This window comes from Aptenodytes patagonicus, chromosome 7, assembly GCF_965638725.1.
Source record: "Aptenodytes patagonicus chromosome 7, bAptPat1.pri.cur, whole genome shotgun sequence".
NCBI lineage: Eukaryota > Metazoa > Chordata > Aves > Sphenisciformes > Spheniscidae > Aptenodytes > Aptenodytes patagonicus.
The window spans coordinates 37,183,446-37,198,895 of NC_134955.1; the positions used below are offsets into that span (position 1 = coordinate 37,183,446).

Below are 15,450 nucleotides of genomic sequence, written 5' to 3' on the forward strand. Positions count from 1 at the left end.
TTATGCTTTGAAAGTTGAAAACTGAAAATTCCTGCATTTTTCAACAAAGAGAAGCCTTGGAGCAGGTGCTCTCCAACTTTGCGTGCTGCTGGATTTTCTGCTGAGCTTTAGGTCTTTCCCTGATACTTATGCATTTCCTAGTGACTGCAGACTTCTCCACTTTAATTGTAGTAGCAGAGTTCCTTCTGGATAAAAAGCCAATTTAGTGCCTTTTGGAGTAAACCAACTTCTATCATGAGGTATCAAAAGAATGTAAATATATCCAATCTGTAGCAAGAAAATACAATGTGGTGCAAAGAAAAGGAAATAACAAAGCTCAATAAACCTGCCTGTAGTAGTACAATTACACTATTGCATGTTGAATCAAAATAGATTTATACAGTATCTATATGCTAGCCAAGTAAACAGAACTTTTTTTTTCTTCTTGCAAGTTTTCTTGATGTTACAGCGGTTTCACAGATAAATACAAGAAGAAAATGTTCAGCTTTTTTTACTTTTTAAATGTTTTCTTTAAAACAGTGACAGCTAATTACATTGTGATGGTGTTATGTTGCTGGTTGTGCTGACTGAGTAAAAAAGGCAACATACATGTTTCAATGCTTTTTTTGACTAAATGTTCAACAGCAAGTTAACTTTTAACAGAGAGAGGGCAATAGGTTCCAGCATTAAAAAATAAATTCTGTTTGAAATAGGTGTTTTAGTGAACATCTTGTGACCTTATGGAACAGCACTGACTGAGAACCCTGGAGACACAGGGATGATGTATGATGATTATGACTCCAACTATGACTGTTAGCAGTGTCGTCCTTTTTGTGTCAGATTTTTCAGGGTAAAAGATATGTATCAGAAAGTACTGCGAGAAGATTGTGCTTCTGCAGGCTTGTTATTTGTCGTATTAAATTTGCCATAATTAAGTTTGACAGGCTTCTCTTTATTTTTTCCAGCAGACAATATTGTTGTTGAAGATTAGTCAGATGCCTTCCATCCATTCCCTGCCTCACATGCTATGTCATGCAAGCTTTGAAACCCTTAACACATAATTTAAACAAATGACTAATTTGGCAAGCATAATGGAAGGCACGCATACTGTCCTTCAATTGCACAAACCCATTATGGAGCTTTGTTACGTCAGCTTCTATCTTCCAGAGGGAAAAGTCAGAGGATTTACTTACAAGGGCTGTGTAACTCTGGATAGAACCAGTAAACGTTTCTGTAGCTGCTATCAAGTAAGGGAGAGGTTACAGACGGGGCTGAGAGAACAGCCATATGAAAACTTTGGAGATATTATTTTCATGCAAACTACCACGAAAGACATTCTCATTGAACTGTACAAACTAACTGCTGAAAAGGAAAAACTGTTACCCAGTCTTTTGAGATCACATCATATTCTGGGCCTTAACCCAGGACATCAGGAGGGAAAGCAACAGGATGTTTCTGGACTCCCGAAACTTAAAGGTGATGATTACTCCAGTTTTACACACCAGGAGTTCTTCCTGGATTCCACAAATAGAGACAATTTGAATCACAAAAAAATGAGGAAATACAGAAGGAAAGAGAGCTTTGAGTTCAGACACCAGAAGGGGGAAAAAAAGTTATATGAACAACATCTTTCTTTACAGGGTGTGCAAGACATGCAACTGGAAAAAAAGAAGATGCTCCCCACAAGATTTCCTACTGGGAGATTTCCCAGCTCCTTTTCTGCCTCCAGTTGGCTAACAGTAAAATGTAAGGGTGCTTTACCAGTAGACAATAGTATGCGACCAAAAAGGTGGATAGAAGAGGGATATTTTCTTGAGAGCAACAAAGCTGTGAAACTGGATGCTGACTTACCAAGTTCTAGCTCCAAAGACAATAATGACATGGTTGCAGTTCAACTAGTGGATAATGGAGAATACATTCCTGAAGTTACGAAGGTGCAACAGAGTATCACTTTGGTAAAGTCATCTCAGGACAGTCTATCTAACAAACTTGAGACATTGAGTAAATCTGTAGCTGTTAAAAGCTTGAAAAGTAGCAAGTCTACTGAGCCGGTATGCAAGGAGAAACCAGGAATCCCAGTTGTTGCTGAAGTACAGGATTCAGAAGCTTGTATTAAAAAAGTTGCCAAACCCCCTGCAGAGTCTTTACCTGATTTTCACAGAGATAAAGAAACCATTTCTCCTGTTCTCACAACAGTACATAACGAGTTTATATCAAGAACTGATGTATACTCCGTAGGTGAAGCTGCTGGAGACTCTAAAAACACTGTGCTGCAGGAAAAGGAGCAAGACAGCTCTGGTTTGCAGTACAAAGCAGAGAGAGTGCACATTACTGATGAGTCATGCAGCCTTGTGGGAGCAGTCAATAAAGCTCTTCTGAAAGTTATACGGAGCGACAGTTTAGATGAAGCTGCAGAATGGAAGAGACTGCAACAAATTACAAGACTAGACAGAAACCTGCCAGGCTCAATATATGAGAAAAGAACCACGGTATCCCGGGGAAGCAGAAAGCATTTGTTTTTGAACCTGCCTGTAAATGAAAGTCCTGATATTTCTCAGACAAGTAATGATCTTAAACTGGAAGAGAAAAGGCTGCATTCACCCTCGTTAGTAGCAGTGAGTAATGTTTTTAGTAATTCATATCCGCTATCTAATACACACAAACAAATGTCACCTATTCCTTCTCCATTATCTTCGAGACTGCCTAGCCCGCAGCTGCATCACCGGATTCTCCCGTTACCAACACAGAGCACCGAGGACGAACCTATGTTCACTGACTATGGCAGTGGGAGGCATGGTGCTATAAACCTCTCTTTCAGTGATTTGGAGCCACAGTTTTATCTGAAGTTTTCTGAACCTGGAGAATTGGGATTTGCCACCAGACAACCAGGCCTACATCAGAATGCAACTGCAGGCCATTTTGAAAAGCGCACTGTACAAGGAAAATTAACTACTCGGACACAGCAGAATTTCTGTCCAGGTCAGTCCTATTTCATACATTTTTAAACTAACAGAATCGACCAACCATAAAAGTATTGGAGTGGGTTTTTTAATACTAGCCTTTAATAATAAATAGTATGTTTGCAATGAAAGTATTTTTCACTACTTAAGGACTGAGTGAAAAGTTGTTGAATTTTTTAAACAAAAGTTATAGCTATATAAGATTTCCTTTCAGATGCATTTTTTATATCAGCTTATATTCAGTCCTGTTGGTACTGAATGACCTCTTCACTAAAGTTAATTAAATATTTTTCTATATAAAATGAAAGAAGTTTACATGCTTATTTTCCTGCTTTTCCTGTGCTGTGTTCTAGTCTGTCAAAATGTTCTGATAACATTTATTATCCAAAATGTTCTTTTTAGTTTGTTCGGCTTAACTGATAGAATATTGTCTGGGCAAGCTAATTTACATTGCCTTAAGTATAGAATAGGTGCTTTGACCGTTTAGCTACAAGAGGTTGATGTAAATTCTGTAACAACAAAAGGCTTGTTTTTAAAAGGATTGCATGCAGGAGTCATGTTACAATGTATCTGAGTACAGTGCATGTGTTTATTTATAAATATATACTGTGAATATAAAAATGCATAAATATATGGCATACTGAATAGCTATCTTTGTTAGCTAGAACACCAACATCTATACCCTTCATTTTTTCTCTAAGAAATGGGAAGGCTAGAGGACCTAATTCTACAGTGGTCTAGGTGTGGCTTAGACTGGTCCCTATGTATTATAGGGAGGGCTGACAGTGCAAAGTGGCACGATTTCACTATAAAAAGGAAAGAGGTGTTAATTTGCCACCTTATCACTTTTCATGGAAAATAGGATGATTTTCTATAGCCTCAAATTAAAAGCGAAACTAGAAAAAAATATGGAAAAAACCTGTTGTTATCTGTATTTCTCAGTATTTACCTAGCCTTGAGCCTCTTGTGTGATACATCTTCCCACTCCCACCCCTGCTTCCCTTTAAAGTGTGTTTGGGTCTCTTGCCATACCTTTGGCTGATTCAGCTCACTAAAATGGCACAAAAAATATTCTCTTTCTCTTTTTTTTTTTTTTTTTTTTTTTGGGGGGGGGGTGGGGGGGTGTGTGGCAGAGGGTAGTCTGCCATTTTAGTTACCTAAATTGCCTCACAGGGTGGCCCAATGAGTGACTGCCAGAGCTGGCGCAAGATGAGTTACAAGATTCTGCAGTCTAAACCAGGGGAGAAGACATGGTCAATAAGGAAAGGGGGTTTCCAAAAGGGGAGGTGTGTAGGGATGTGAAACCATTACCTTAGCCAAAGGATGTTGAATAATACTGCCTATGAGGCTTGCATTTATGCCTGCTACTTCTAGAAGTTGCTTTAGTTCCACTCAAGACTAAATCAAATTTAGAGTGTTGTTTGATAAGTTGACAAAGCTCATGCAAACACTCATTGGCAGCAAAAAAGATGGGTCCTCTACTCTTGTTCTTTCATTCCTTTCTTGGTTCCTGTTGTGCTGTGTTGTCCTACCTTTCTCATTACTTCTTGTACTCATTGTACCTTTTGATGTGCTGGTTTACCTCATGAAACCAGCAGAAAATTTCACCCCTTTATAAGACTAAACTAGCACAGCCAATCTTTTTCTCCCCGCTTTGCATTAGTATTTTTTTAATTAGTTTATCATTTAGGATTGTTGGATGTGGAACTGTACCTATTGTGCTGCGCTCTTGTGCTGGTTTTGCCTGGGATAGAGTTAATTTTGTTCATAGTAGCTTGTATGGTGCTGTGTTTTGGATTTGTGATGAAAACAGTGTTGATAACACTAATGTTCTAGCTTGTGCTGAGCAGTGTTTGCACAGCATCAATCCCTTCTCTGTTTCTCACTCTGCCCCCCAGTGAATAGACTGGGGGGTGCACAGTAGGCTGTGAGGGGACACATCTGGGCAGATGACCCAAACTAACTAAAGTGATATTCCCTGCCATATAACGTCATGCTCAGCAGTAAAAGCAGGCAGAGGGGGCTTTAGGGGGGTTAGCCAACTTTTGCTTGGGAACCGGCACCGCATCACTGCGGTGAGTGATTGCTTTTGCATCACTTGTTTTGTTTTGTTTTCTTCCCTCTTCTTCCAGTTATCCTTCACTTATTAAACAAATTTTGTTTGCTTGTTTGTTCTTTGGTTTGTTTTATCTTGACCCCCAAGTGTTCTCATTTTTACTTTTCCATTCCTCTTCCCCCCTTCCCACTTGGGGTGGGGGGGAAGTGAGTGAGCGACTGTGTGGTGCTTATCTGCCCACTGGGGTTAATCCACAACAGCTCTATAAGAAACAAAACAAAACATACACACAAATAGCATCTGTTGGCTGAAAATCCTGGCTATTAAGCAGAAACATCTTTGTGGAGGGAACAAAGTGCAGACAAAACAAGACCTTAGTTCTTGTTTACAGTTATCTTGCAACATTAATACAGATAGAAAATATCACTGCAACTTTCTGAAAGATGTAATACTATTCTGGGTTTTTTTAAAATTTTATTTTCATGTATGATTGCATGCCAGCATTATTACTGGTGTGTCAGAAAATCTGTAACTTTAAGGAAAAGTTTCCTACTTTGCCGGCATATATAACACTGTAGGTATGTCTCTGGATCTGGGATAACATGACTTTCCATTTTGTTCTGAACCAGGGGTGGATTCATTGACAGAGCATTGGGAGTACCACTCTTCTGTAAACTGACATAACTAATAACTAACTGACTATAGTGCAGTGGGGCAAATGATGTATCTCCAAATTTAGGCAATGTAAGTGCTGTTAAGATTTACAGCTGTAAATCTGCAGTCCTGGTTTGGTCATTATCAGATTCGTCCCATGTGTGAAGAGCAAAATTCAAGACTGTTGTTCAGATTTGTCTTTAATGGGGTGCTATTGTGAAATGATTTCTTTCAAATGTAGTCTGTTATTAAATTGTGTAATTATCTACAATGAATCTAAGAACTATGGAGAATTTTGGTTGACTCTTTATCAGTCAGGTTGGTTGAAGGATTTATTTCATGTGAAAAATGCTGGTCTTACGAATGGCTTTTCAAAGTTATATTACTGTCACAGTTTGCACTACTTCATACTGTAAAACATTTGGAGCCTTTTATTACCTGTGTAACTTTGGATTTGGAAAATTTCATGAATGGGTTAAAATGTTTTAATTTATTAGTTTAAATAATGAATTGGACTCATTGTACAGCTCTACACATAATTTTAATTCTCCTTTCTGATTGTTTTAAATCATCATTCTGCACTCTCTTTCTGGATAATTGGAGAATATTCCTGCGGTCAAAACTGAAACATTTAGCTAAGGCTGACTGCCTTTATTTCCGTACTTCCACTTTTTCTGCAAGTTCAGTTTCTTTACAGCAAATATTTATGGCACAAATCTCATAGTTTTATTACACAAAGTTCTATCAGTAATTCACTTGAAAGTACTGTTTTCTGGATCTTCCCATTGAAGTGCAACTGCTGGCTATGGCAACAAGCCACAGCTTTTATCTTAGCAAGTTAATAGTTAACTGGGAAGAATTTATAGTTCAACAATAATTATTTAGCAATTTTCTCTGTAAGTGGGACTGGGAATTAACATTCCTATATTTGCATGTAATAGTTCCATTTGAATTATCAAAATTCTAAGTAAAAGCTTTAGAATAAATTAAGGCTTTCAAGAAATAAACTGTTCAGCTTCAAGCAGCAAAAACAAAAGTACAAACACTAAAATTTATCATAAAAAGACATTTATTAAATCCTCAGAAACATACTTCCTGCATTTCTGTAGGAAGTTCTTTCCACTGTAACATAAAATACATTATGCTTTTATAGCCCTGGAGAAGCCAAGCTTGTTTTTGAAATGGTCCTCAGTATCTGAATATCTGTCTTGGGGAAAGATTTTCTGAGACCTTTTAGTTCCTGACTGCTTCTCTCTCAAGTTCTTCACAGTGGTAGAAAAAACTAGGGAGAAAATTTTCAGAGCTGTTTTATTTAATTAGTATGGAATGACACCAATATGCTGTTTTACTAAGTGTTATCTGAAAAAGGAGGAGGATTAGTGATATTTTTAGCAGTTATTGAAGTGAATTTGATTCAGAGAAGGAAACTTACAAATAAAAATCTCTGGTTATGATGTAGCCTCTATGACCTAGGGCAAGTCAGACAAGACATCCCATTATTCCAGGACAGCGACTGGTGACTGTGCTTTGAGTCAGGATGAGATTGGGATGGGTCATTCACCACAATTTCTGGTTTATATATTAGTGCTGCTGTGGAAAAAGAATAAAAAACTGGCAAGGGTGTTGAGAAGAATGGTGTTACCCTACCCCTCCAGCCAATGAAGATTTCTCCTTTTTTGATATCTAGTAGTTGTGAAAGAAGAATATATCTAACAAACACAGAAATCCAAAGTTAGTGGGACTGTAGAGAAGTTGAAACTAATGTGGGATAGAACTGAATGATTAAGGTTTGTGCCCGGTAAAATGGCTGAGCCTATGGCACTGAAAGGGACAGGTCCATTCTCTCCTAATTATCTTCCCTTCTCCCAGCAAAAGCCTCCTCTCTCACTATCCCTCCCCTTCTTTGGAACAACTTTGGTGTTTTTCTTGCTTTCTGGTAATTTGAGTCAGATCACTAAGCAAGTTGAAAACTGAGCCAGCAAGGAGAGAGGTGAGTAGCTTTTGCTGGTTTAGTGAGCTGAACAGTTCACTAGTGGTCTGATGAAAAACAAAGCTAGGGTGAGGGAGGACGTGAAAGTGTGCTGCCAGGAGGCAGAAAAGATAAGTGAGCAACACCACCCCTGCTGGCAGCAGGGAATCATTAGATCTCCAAAACCTCAGTTGCATCCCAAAACTGGAAGCCAGGAGGCTGGCTGGGACTGGCTAAAACAGAAGTTGTTGGGAGTGGGAGATAAGAGGTGAATGAAGTTGGATGAGGATGCAGAGAGACTGTGATCACTATTAATAGTGAAGTAGGAAGAACAAGAGAGGGTGGACAATCGAGGAAGGGGAACTCCAATGGACTGGGTAGGGAGTGTGGCCTTGGCTAGGGTGGAGAATAGGAATGAAGTTATCACAAAACAAGTGGAGCATGGCAGATTAGATTTGAGACAATTTTTTGTGGGAAAATTTGCAAAAGGATCTGTAACCATTAGAATGTACATCATGGATGTAAACCTAACAGTCTTGCTGATGATCCATGAAGTCAGTGTGTAATACCATATGCAATTTTGGAGATGCAGGGAAGAGAAGGGAGGTAGAAAAAGAAATATGAGGTAAAGGGGTTTGGTTTTAAAGTCTCAGAAGTTATAATGCTTATTGTGATGTAGGGAAGGCATCTTAACTGTTGGAAGAGGTTGGTGAATACAATTCTTCAGATTTTTTCCCAAATAATTTTGTTTAATTGACTAGTAAGATATTATCATGCTTTAACCCCAGCTGGCAACTAAGCACCACACAGCCGCTCACTCACTCCCCCCCGGTGGGATCGGGGAGAGAATTGGAAGGGTAAAAGTGAGAAAACTCGTGGGCTGAGATAAAGACAGTTTAACAGGTAAAGCAAAAGCCGCACACACAAGCAAAGCAAAACAAAGAATTCATTCACTACAATTCACTACTTCCCATTGGCAGGCAGGTGTTCAGCCATCTCCGGGAAAGCAGGGCTCCATCACGCGTAACGGTGACTTGGGAAGACAAACACCATCACTCCAAATGTCCCTCCCTTCCTTCTTCTTTCCCCAGCTTTATATACTGAGCATGACGTCATATGGTGTGGAATATCCCTTTGGTCAGTTGGGGTCAGCTGTCCTGGCTGTGTCCTCTCCCAACTTCTTGTGCCCCCCAAGCCTCCTTGCTGGTGGGGTGGGATGAGGAGCAGGAAAGGCCTTGACTCTGTGTAAGCACTGCTCAGCAGTAACTAAAACTTCTCAGTATCATCAACAGTGTTTTCAGCACAAATCCAAAACATAGCCTCATTGTAGCTACTCTGAAGAAAATTAACTCTATCCCAGCCAAAACCAGCACAGATATATACCAAAGAGTTCCTTGTAATATATTCTGGACGTAATTGTAGCTGCACCTATCCCTACTGATTATTAGATGGAGAATGTTGTGTTTGCTTGTTACTGCCAATGAGAATTTTATGGCAGCAGTTCATTTTCCACTAGAAAGAATTGAAAATTAGCATTCTGGCAATTTTGTGTGGTTGTCAAAAATTATGTACTGCTGCTTGAAAACATGCCAACTGCTAATGGCTATCTCTGGGAGATCCATTTTATAGTCTTAAAATATAATAAAATTACTTCAACCTATAAAGGACTGTTTACTATAATATGGATAAATACTTGGATAAGTATTATTCTTAAATTGGTCTAAGGTCGTGAATGCTCATATTTTAGTCCTCAAAGGTTTTTAAAGGAATGAAAAGCAAAAAATGATATTTTTATTTCGGTACTTCACTCGCTGGTGGCTGGAGGAACAGTTTTCATAACTGTGCTCTGAGGGCTGCCCTACTCCTTAGGGATTTAACTGCCTGTTAAAACTGGGTTTTCCCAGTTTTCCTGCATTTGTGTTTGCAATGTAAACATAGCTTACTTCCACATGAACAAGAATACTCTGATTCTGCAAATATAGCAGTTATATATTCTTAGTTCTACACATCTGCTTAAATTTCCAGCGTTATTCTCATACTAAATCCAAAACACAGCACTATACCAGCTACTAGGAAGAAAATTAACTCTATCCCAGCCGAAACCAGGACAAAGTAGCAGGTTGAAGTATCCATGTGAGTAAGCCTTAGTTTTGATTTTTTTGGGGTGTATTATCATTAACTACAAAAAATTAATCTATCGCAGTACCAGTGCTGGAAGACTTGTATTTGCAAAATGGGATACAGGCAACATTTTATCCTAGATATTTATTGAACATAGCACAAATAATGAATATAAAGTTACTATTTGAATTTTATTTTGTCTTTTCCTAACTTAACTAACTCTTTAAGCTGAAAAGGGACAAATACAGTCAGTTAAGAGAAATTCAGTAACAACACCTTATGATGTGTTCCTGAACCATGGTTTTGGAAAATGAAGTTTCATATAAACAAACCTCTGTTTGAAGGCTCTTATAACAGGAGACAGATGATATTATAGTGTTTTTGATGTTCCTTTTATAAGGAAAGGAAGGGTTTATAAATATCTTCTCTAATTGAAGTGGTTCAGAGAATTGCTAATTAGCATTTTAAAAGCACTATAGTGCTCTGTCCATAACAAGTATGCACTTCATGAGGTAAGTTTGCATACAGATCACATGGAAACGTGATGCATAGTCTCTCACAGGTAATTCACATGAAAGTAGTATACATGAGTGTGTTGCTTCACTAAAAACAGCTTACTTAGAGTGCATGCTCTTTGAAGATGCTATAAAGGAGTTAAGAAGAGACTGGGGTAAGAACAGAATTACATAAAAAAAGAAAAGAGAATTAATCATAGAATCTCAGAGTCATTTAGGTTGGAAGGGACCTCTTGAGATCATCTATTCCAACCCTCTGCTCAAGCAGGGTGACCTAGAGCAGGTTGCCCAGGCCCGCGTCCAGTAGGGTTTTGAGTTTCTCCAAGGATGGTGACTGAACAACCTCTCTAGGTAACCTGTGTCAGTGCTTGGTCACTCTCACAGTAAAAGAGTGTTTTCTTATGTTCAGGTGGAAGTACGTACATTTCAATTTGTGCCCATGATACTGTTAGCCTTTTTTTTGCTGCAAGGGTGGCTCGCTGGCTCATGTTCAACTTGCTGGCCACCAGGCCCCAAGGTCCTTTTCTGCAAAGCTGCTTTCCAGCTGATTGATCCCCAGCATGTTCTGGTGCCTGGGGTTATTCCTCCCCAGGTGCAGGAATTTGCACTTCCCCTTGTTGAACTTCATGAGGTTCCTGTCAGCCCATTTCTTCAGCCTGCTGAGGTCCCTCTGGATGGCAGCACGACCCTCTGGTGTATCAGCCACTCCTCCCAGTTTTGTCTCATTAGCAGACTTGCTAAGGGTGCACTCTGTCCCGTCGTCTGGGTCAATAATGAAGATGTTGAACAGTGTTGGCTCCAGTATTGAGTCCTGGGATACACCACTAGTTTGTTGCCTAGGTTCAACCACTGGTTTCAACAGGAATTAGTGCCACTGATCACAACCCTCCGGGCCTGGTCGTTCAGCCAGTTTTTAATCCATCTCAGTGTCCACTTATCTAACCCATACTTTGTCAGCTTGTTGATGTTATGGGAGACAGTGTCAAAGGCTTTACTAAAGTAAAGGTAAACAACATACGCTGTTCTCGCCTCATCCACCAAGCTAATCACCTCATTGTAGAAGGCAATGAGGTTGATCAAGCATGAATTTCCCCTTTGTAAATCCATGTTGACTACTCCCGATCACCTTCTTGTCCTTGATGGGTTTGAAAATGCTTCCCAGGAGGATTTCCTCCATCACCTTCCCAGGGACTGAGGTGAGAATGACTGGCCTGTAGTTCCTTGGATCTTCCTTCCTGAAGATGAGTGATATTTGCTCTCTTCCAGTCTTCAGGAACCTCTGCCAATTGCCATGACGGTTCAAAGATAATAAAGAGTGGCCTCATAATGACAATGGCCAGCTCCCACAGCACTTGTGGGTGCAACCTGTTTGGCTCCATGGATTTATGTACATCCAGTTTGTTTAAATGCCCTGTAACGTAGTCCTCCTCCATTGAGGGTAAGTCTTCCTTGCTCCAGAGTTTCCCTCTGATCTCAGGAGCCTGGGATTCTTGAAGGCAGGTTTTACTGGTAAAGACATTGAGTACTTCCTTCTTCTCCATGTCATTTGTCACTAGTTCCCCATCTCCATTCATCACTTATTTAATTAATAATTTTTCGTGGTTTTCCAAACTTGAATAGTCTTATCACAGTTTTTCTAAACAAAGAGCAAGTTCATAAGTGCATCAAATGTATAAGATTAATTATGATAGTGATGTTCAAAAGTTTGGAATCCAAACTTGGATCATATAAATCCTGTCAATCTGTTTTGATTATTTAAAATTATTGCTTTCCTTTTCTGACTATGAAATGATTCTGTAGATTACAATCTGGGTCAACAATAATGAGATTTTATGTTAAATCTATTAGTGTCTTAACAGAACCAATATAATTCAGTGCTGTACACACTTGTGGGGTAGCAGCCATGAGTTCTATTTTTCCTCAGTGTTTTTCCTGTGGATTATCATCTCTGCAAAATTCAATTACCATCTCAGTGTTGTCAATACCATTAACTTCTATTCCAAACTTGCTTCTTTTTGCCCGATCTAAAGCCTTGATGTGTCTCTAATATCTTATGGGAATTGTGTTACCTAAAGACTCAGTATGGCAAAAATGGAGGTAATTATTTCTGAGATCTTTCCAGATATTGGCTTTCTGAATCATAGTAAGTAACACAACTATCCTGACTGCCACTTAGGTTTGTAAGATGGATATCCTCTTTGATAAGGATTTCTGTTGCTCCTTCTGTAGACAGTTGCAGGCTGTATCTGAAATTTTCCAGTTAAGTCTGCGTGTCCTTTCTAGATATGTAATCTTGCAAAGTTTGCTAATAGTATGTCCAACTAAAATCACAGTCAGGATATAGCTCTTTAATGGATCTTTGTTTTCTTCTTATATTCAATGCAGTTACTCATTATACAGTCTATTACAATTTCGTTCAAGGACATCATCGTATGTTCTCTATTGAGTCTTATGACACATGGTAATGATAAAAGATCATTCATACCTCTTCCCAGTGAAGCCAAAATCTTTCTCATAGTAGTGTAAACAATATAAGGCAATGCTGCGTTGGAACTGTAGATTTATGGCAGTTTGAAATGAATGTAGACAGGACTGGAAGCTCAAGACAAAGTCTCTGAGTTAAAAGGACCCCTGAAGACTGACCTTGATAGATGCTGTGAACAAATAGCTCCTGTTTTAGTTGAATGACTTCCCAGCATGACACACTTAAGCAACAGTTGTATTTTCAGCTCTCTTTGTAACATGTGACTCTTCAGTCAAAGGCAATCAGTGAGGGGAAACCAAGTGAATTAAATTGGAATGAAAAACCAGAGACAGCTTAATGTTTTATGCTGGTCATAGATTAACAATTTTCTGTTTCATGGGAAGGAGAAAAGGCCAAAACATTCACACTGGTTTACAGTTTATGCACTCAGTTTAAGAGACTTACTGTAATGAAATGGAATTCTTTTTTCATCAGTGTGAAAAGAATTTCCTGAAGTAAAATACTGCCATAATGTGGAAGCTGTCACTTATTAAATCTGTATGTATTCTGTTGGCCATTTAAAACAAGTCAATAGAAATGGTTCAGCTGATATTTTTCTTGATGGATCAGGATGATATATAAGCTGAGATCAAATTCAAGTATTTACCTCTGTAAGTACAAATTAATAATGTGTATAGGAATTTTTAAAAGCTATAGTAGCTACTCTTTGGTATTTTGTCTCTGCAAAAGTGACATTGCACCAAATCCAACTTGTAAGAGTGGTGAAAAAATTCTGCATGTTCCCTGATAAAAATGTACTTTAAAATATATGTAATGAAAATGAATAAAGATGCAATTTATGTGTTTGTGGTATATCATATCAGTAAATAATTTTGAAGAGTATTTCATGATTTAGATGTGACATACATCTAAATAATACTTATAAGTAGTGAATTTTATTTAGGAGTCATAGCATTAAAATACTGCACCTAGTGGTTTAATGATGTATTTAATTGTTTGTGTCAGAGGAATTTTTCTTTGGGATTAGATTATGACTACCCTTACATTTAGATTATGGTGGCCTCTCATTCGCTCCAAGTGTTAAGGATTTTCCAGAGCATAGTCAAAGATCTCTTCAGGGTTTTATGTTAGGTTGCTGGGATCAGTGAGGTGAAAATAGGACAGAGAAAAGTTGAGAACTGTGGGATGTGTTTTACAGGAGGAATTTTAAAGACTGAGTGAAATTACTTTTTACCAGAACAAGAGGTGAGTAAGGAAGGAAATATAAATAATTCACAGTCCCTCACCTGAGTGACATTCTCTATATACTGCCACTTGTAGCGTCCTGTGTGATAAAGATTTTGATGTTTTGTAATATTCTACCTTTTTTTACATTTATGTTTTTGAAGTGTTAAATGAAAAGTGCTATTTTTTTTTCATAAGGTTTGTTATTACAGTGAAGGGTCATATGGGACATTTTTGTATTTTGGATACAGTGACGTTCTCTGAAATAGTCCTAAGCGATCACTTAGCATTTCTTTGCTATCAGAACACAATTTAATGATTTTGACTTGAATAATTCAAAACTACAAAGATTAAGAGTATAACTGATGAATGGTTTAGCTAGCGTGACTGTGTTTACTCTCATTTCTCTTTAGTTTATTAAAAAGAATTAAGCTGGAAAATTAAGCTGGAAAAACTTTGCGTGTACTAAAAAAGACTGACTTTATAGAGAAGGGTATTCTGAGTTTCTATTCTATAACTTCTTCAGTGATTTCTGTATTTGTATGTCTACCTTATGAGTAGAAAATATTTACTGATTGTCATGCCTTGTAAATTGGAATCTCTTACCTCACCAAACCCTCTAAACATCTATGAATAAAAGAGAAAACAATTCTTATTATGTGTACAAACTGAAGTAGATTGGTTCTTGTTCTCTAAGCTTCAGCATTTCTGTTACAGAAACATCAGTAAAAATAAGAAAACTGTAGTACAGGGGAGTCTGGCCAATAACAAGTTATTACTTCTATGAATATATGAACTTACTAATTATTTTTGAGGGAGAAGTTGCAGAAAAGCTAAACCTGGTTGTTCCCATGCCTTTTACCCCCTAACACTTCACAATTTTCAGCAGCTAGGCTAGCAGCCGTGACAGCCCCAGGAGGCCCTTCCAGCTGGAGGGGCATGCCCTTGGTTCCCAACCTGCTCCCAACAGCTTTAGCTGTTATTATCTGCAAAATACCAGGTGCTTCTGTGTGACCTGAGATGTTAATCAGGCTTACCCCATATACATAATTTGTATATGGGATCTGGTTCATGTTATCAGTGTATTTATAACAAATAGCTTGATTTCCATGTCCAGAGAAACTGAACACTACAGCTACTAAGGCAGACTCATCTAAAAGCTGCAGAATTTTCTTGAGCATATTACGGTAAATTAGGAGTATTAGTCAGCAGAAGTAATTCCAGGTTCTTTGGGGCAATTACTAAAAAAATGGCTGCTTTTATGCAGCACTGAAGTCTATTTTTGCAGCCCCTTGACTACCATTTTGTTAACATATACTTGAGTCTGATAGTTAATGTTGTTATAAAAGTGAAATCTAAAGCTTTGTTTAGTCCTTTGGAGAGGGTAAAAGTTTTGTTTTTTTCTTTCCTGTGTTAATTTTATTTAACTTAAGACATATATATAACCTGTAAAGCTGCTGACATTGAGCCATTTCATCTCACAATTA

At 38.2% G+C, this 15,450-nt stretch overlaps 1 protein-coding gene across 2 annotated transcripts in view; it reads left to right on the forward strand.

The window, feature by feature from the left end:
* The window catches only part of FMN1 (formin 1), a 209,397-nt gene that overhangs the window by 16,012 nt on the left and 177,935 nt on the right, over window positions 1-15,450 (forward strand). For both annotated transcript variants that reach the window (XM_076344909.1, XM_076344910.1), the window contains exon 2: window positions 945-2,958. In XM_076344909.1, coding sequence (XP_076201024.1) covers window positions 1,050-2,958 — 1,909 coding nt within the window. In that variant the 5' untranslated portion in view covers window positions 945-1,049. The remainder of the gene's footprint in view (window positions 1-944; window positions 2,959-15,450) is intronic.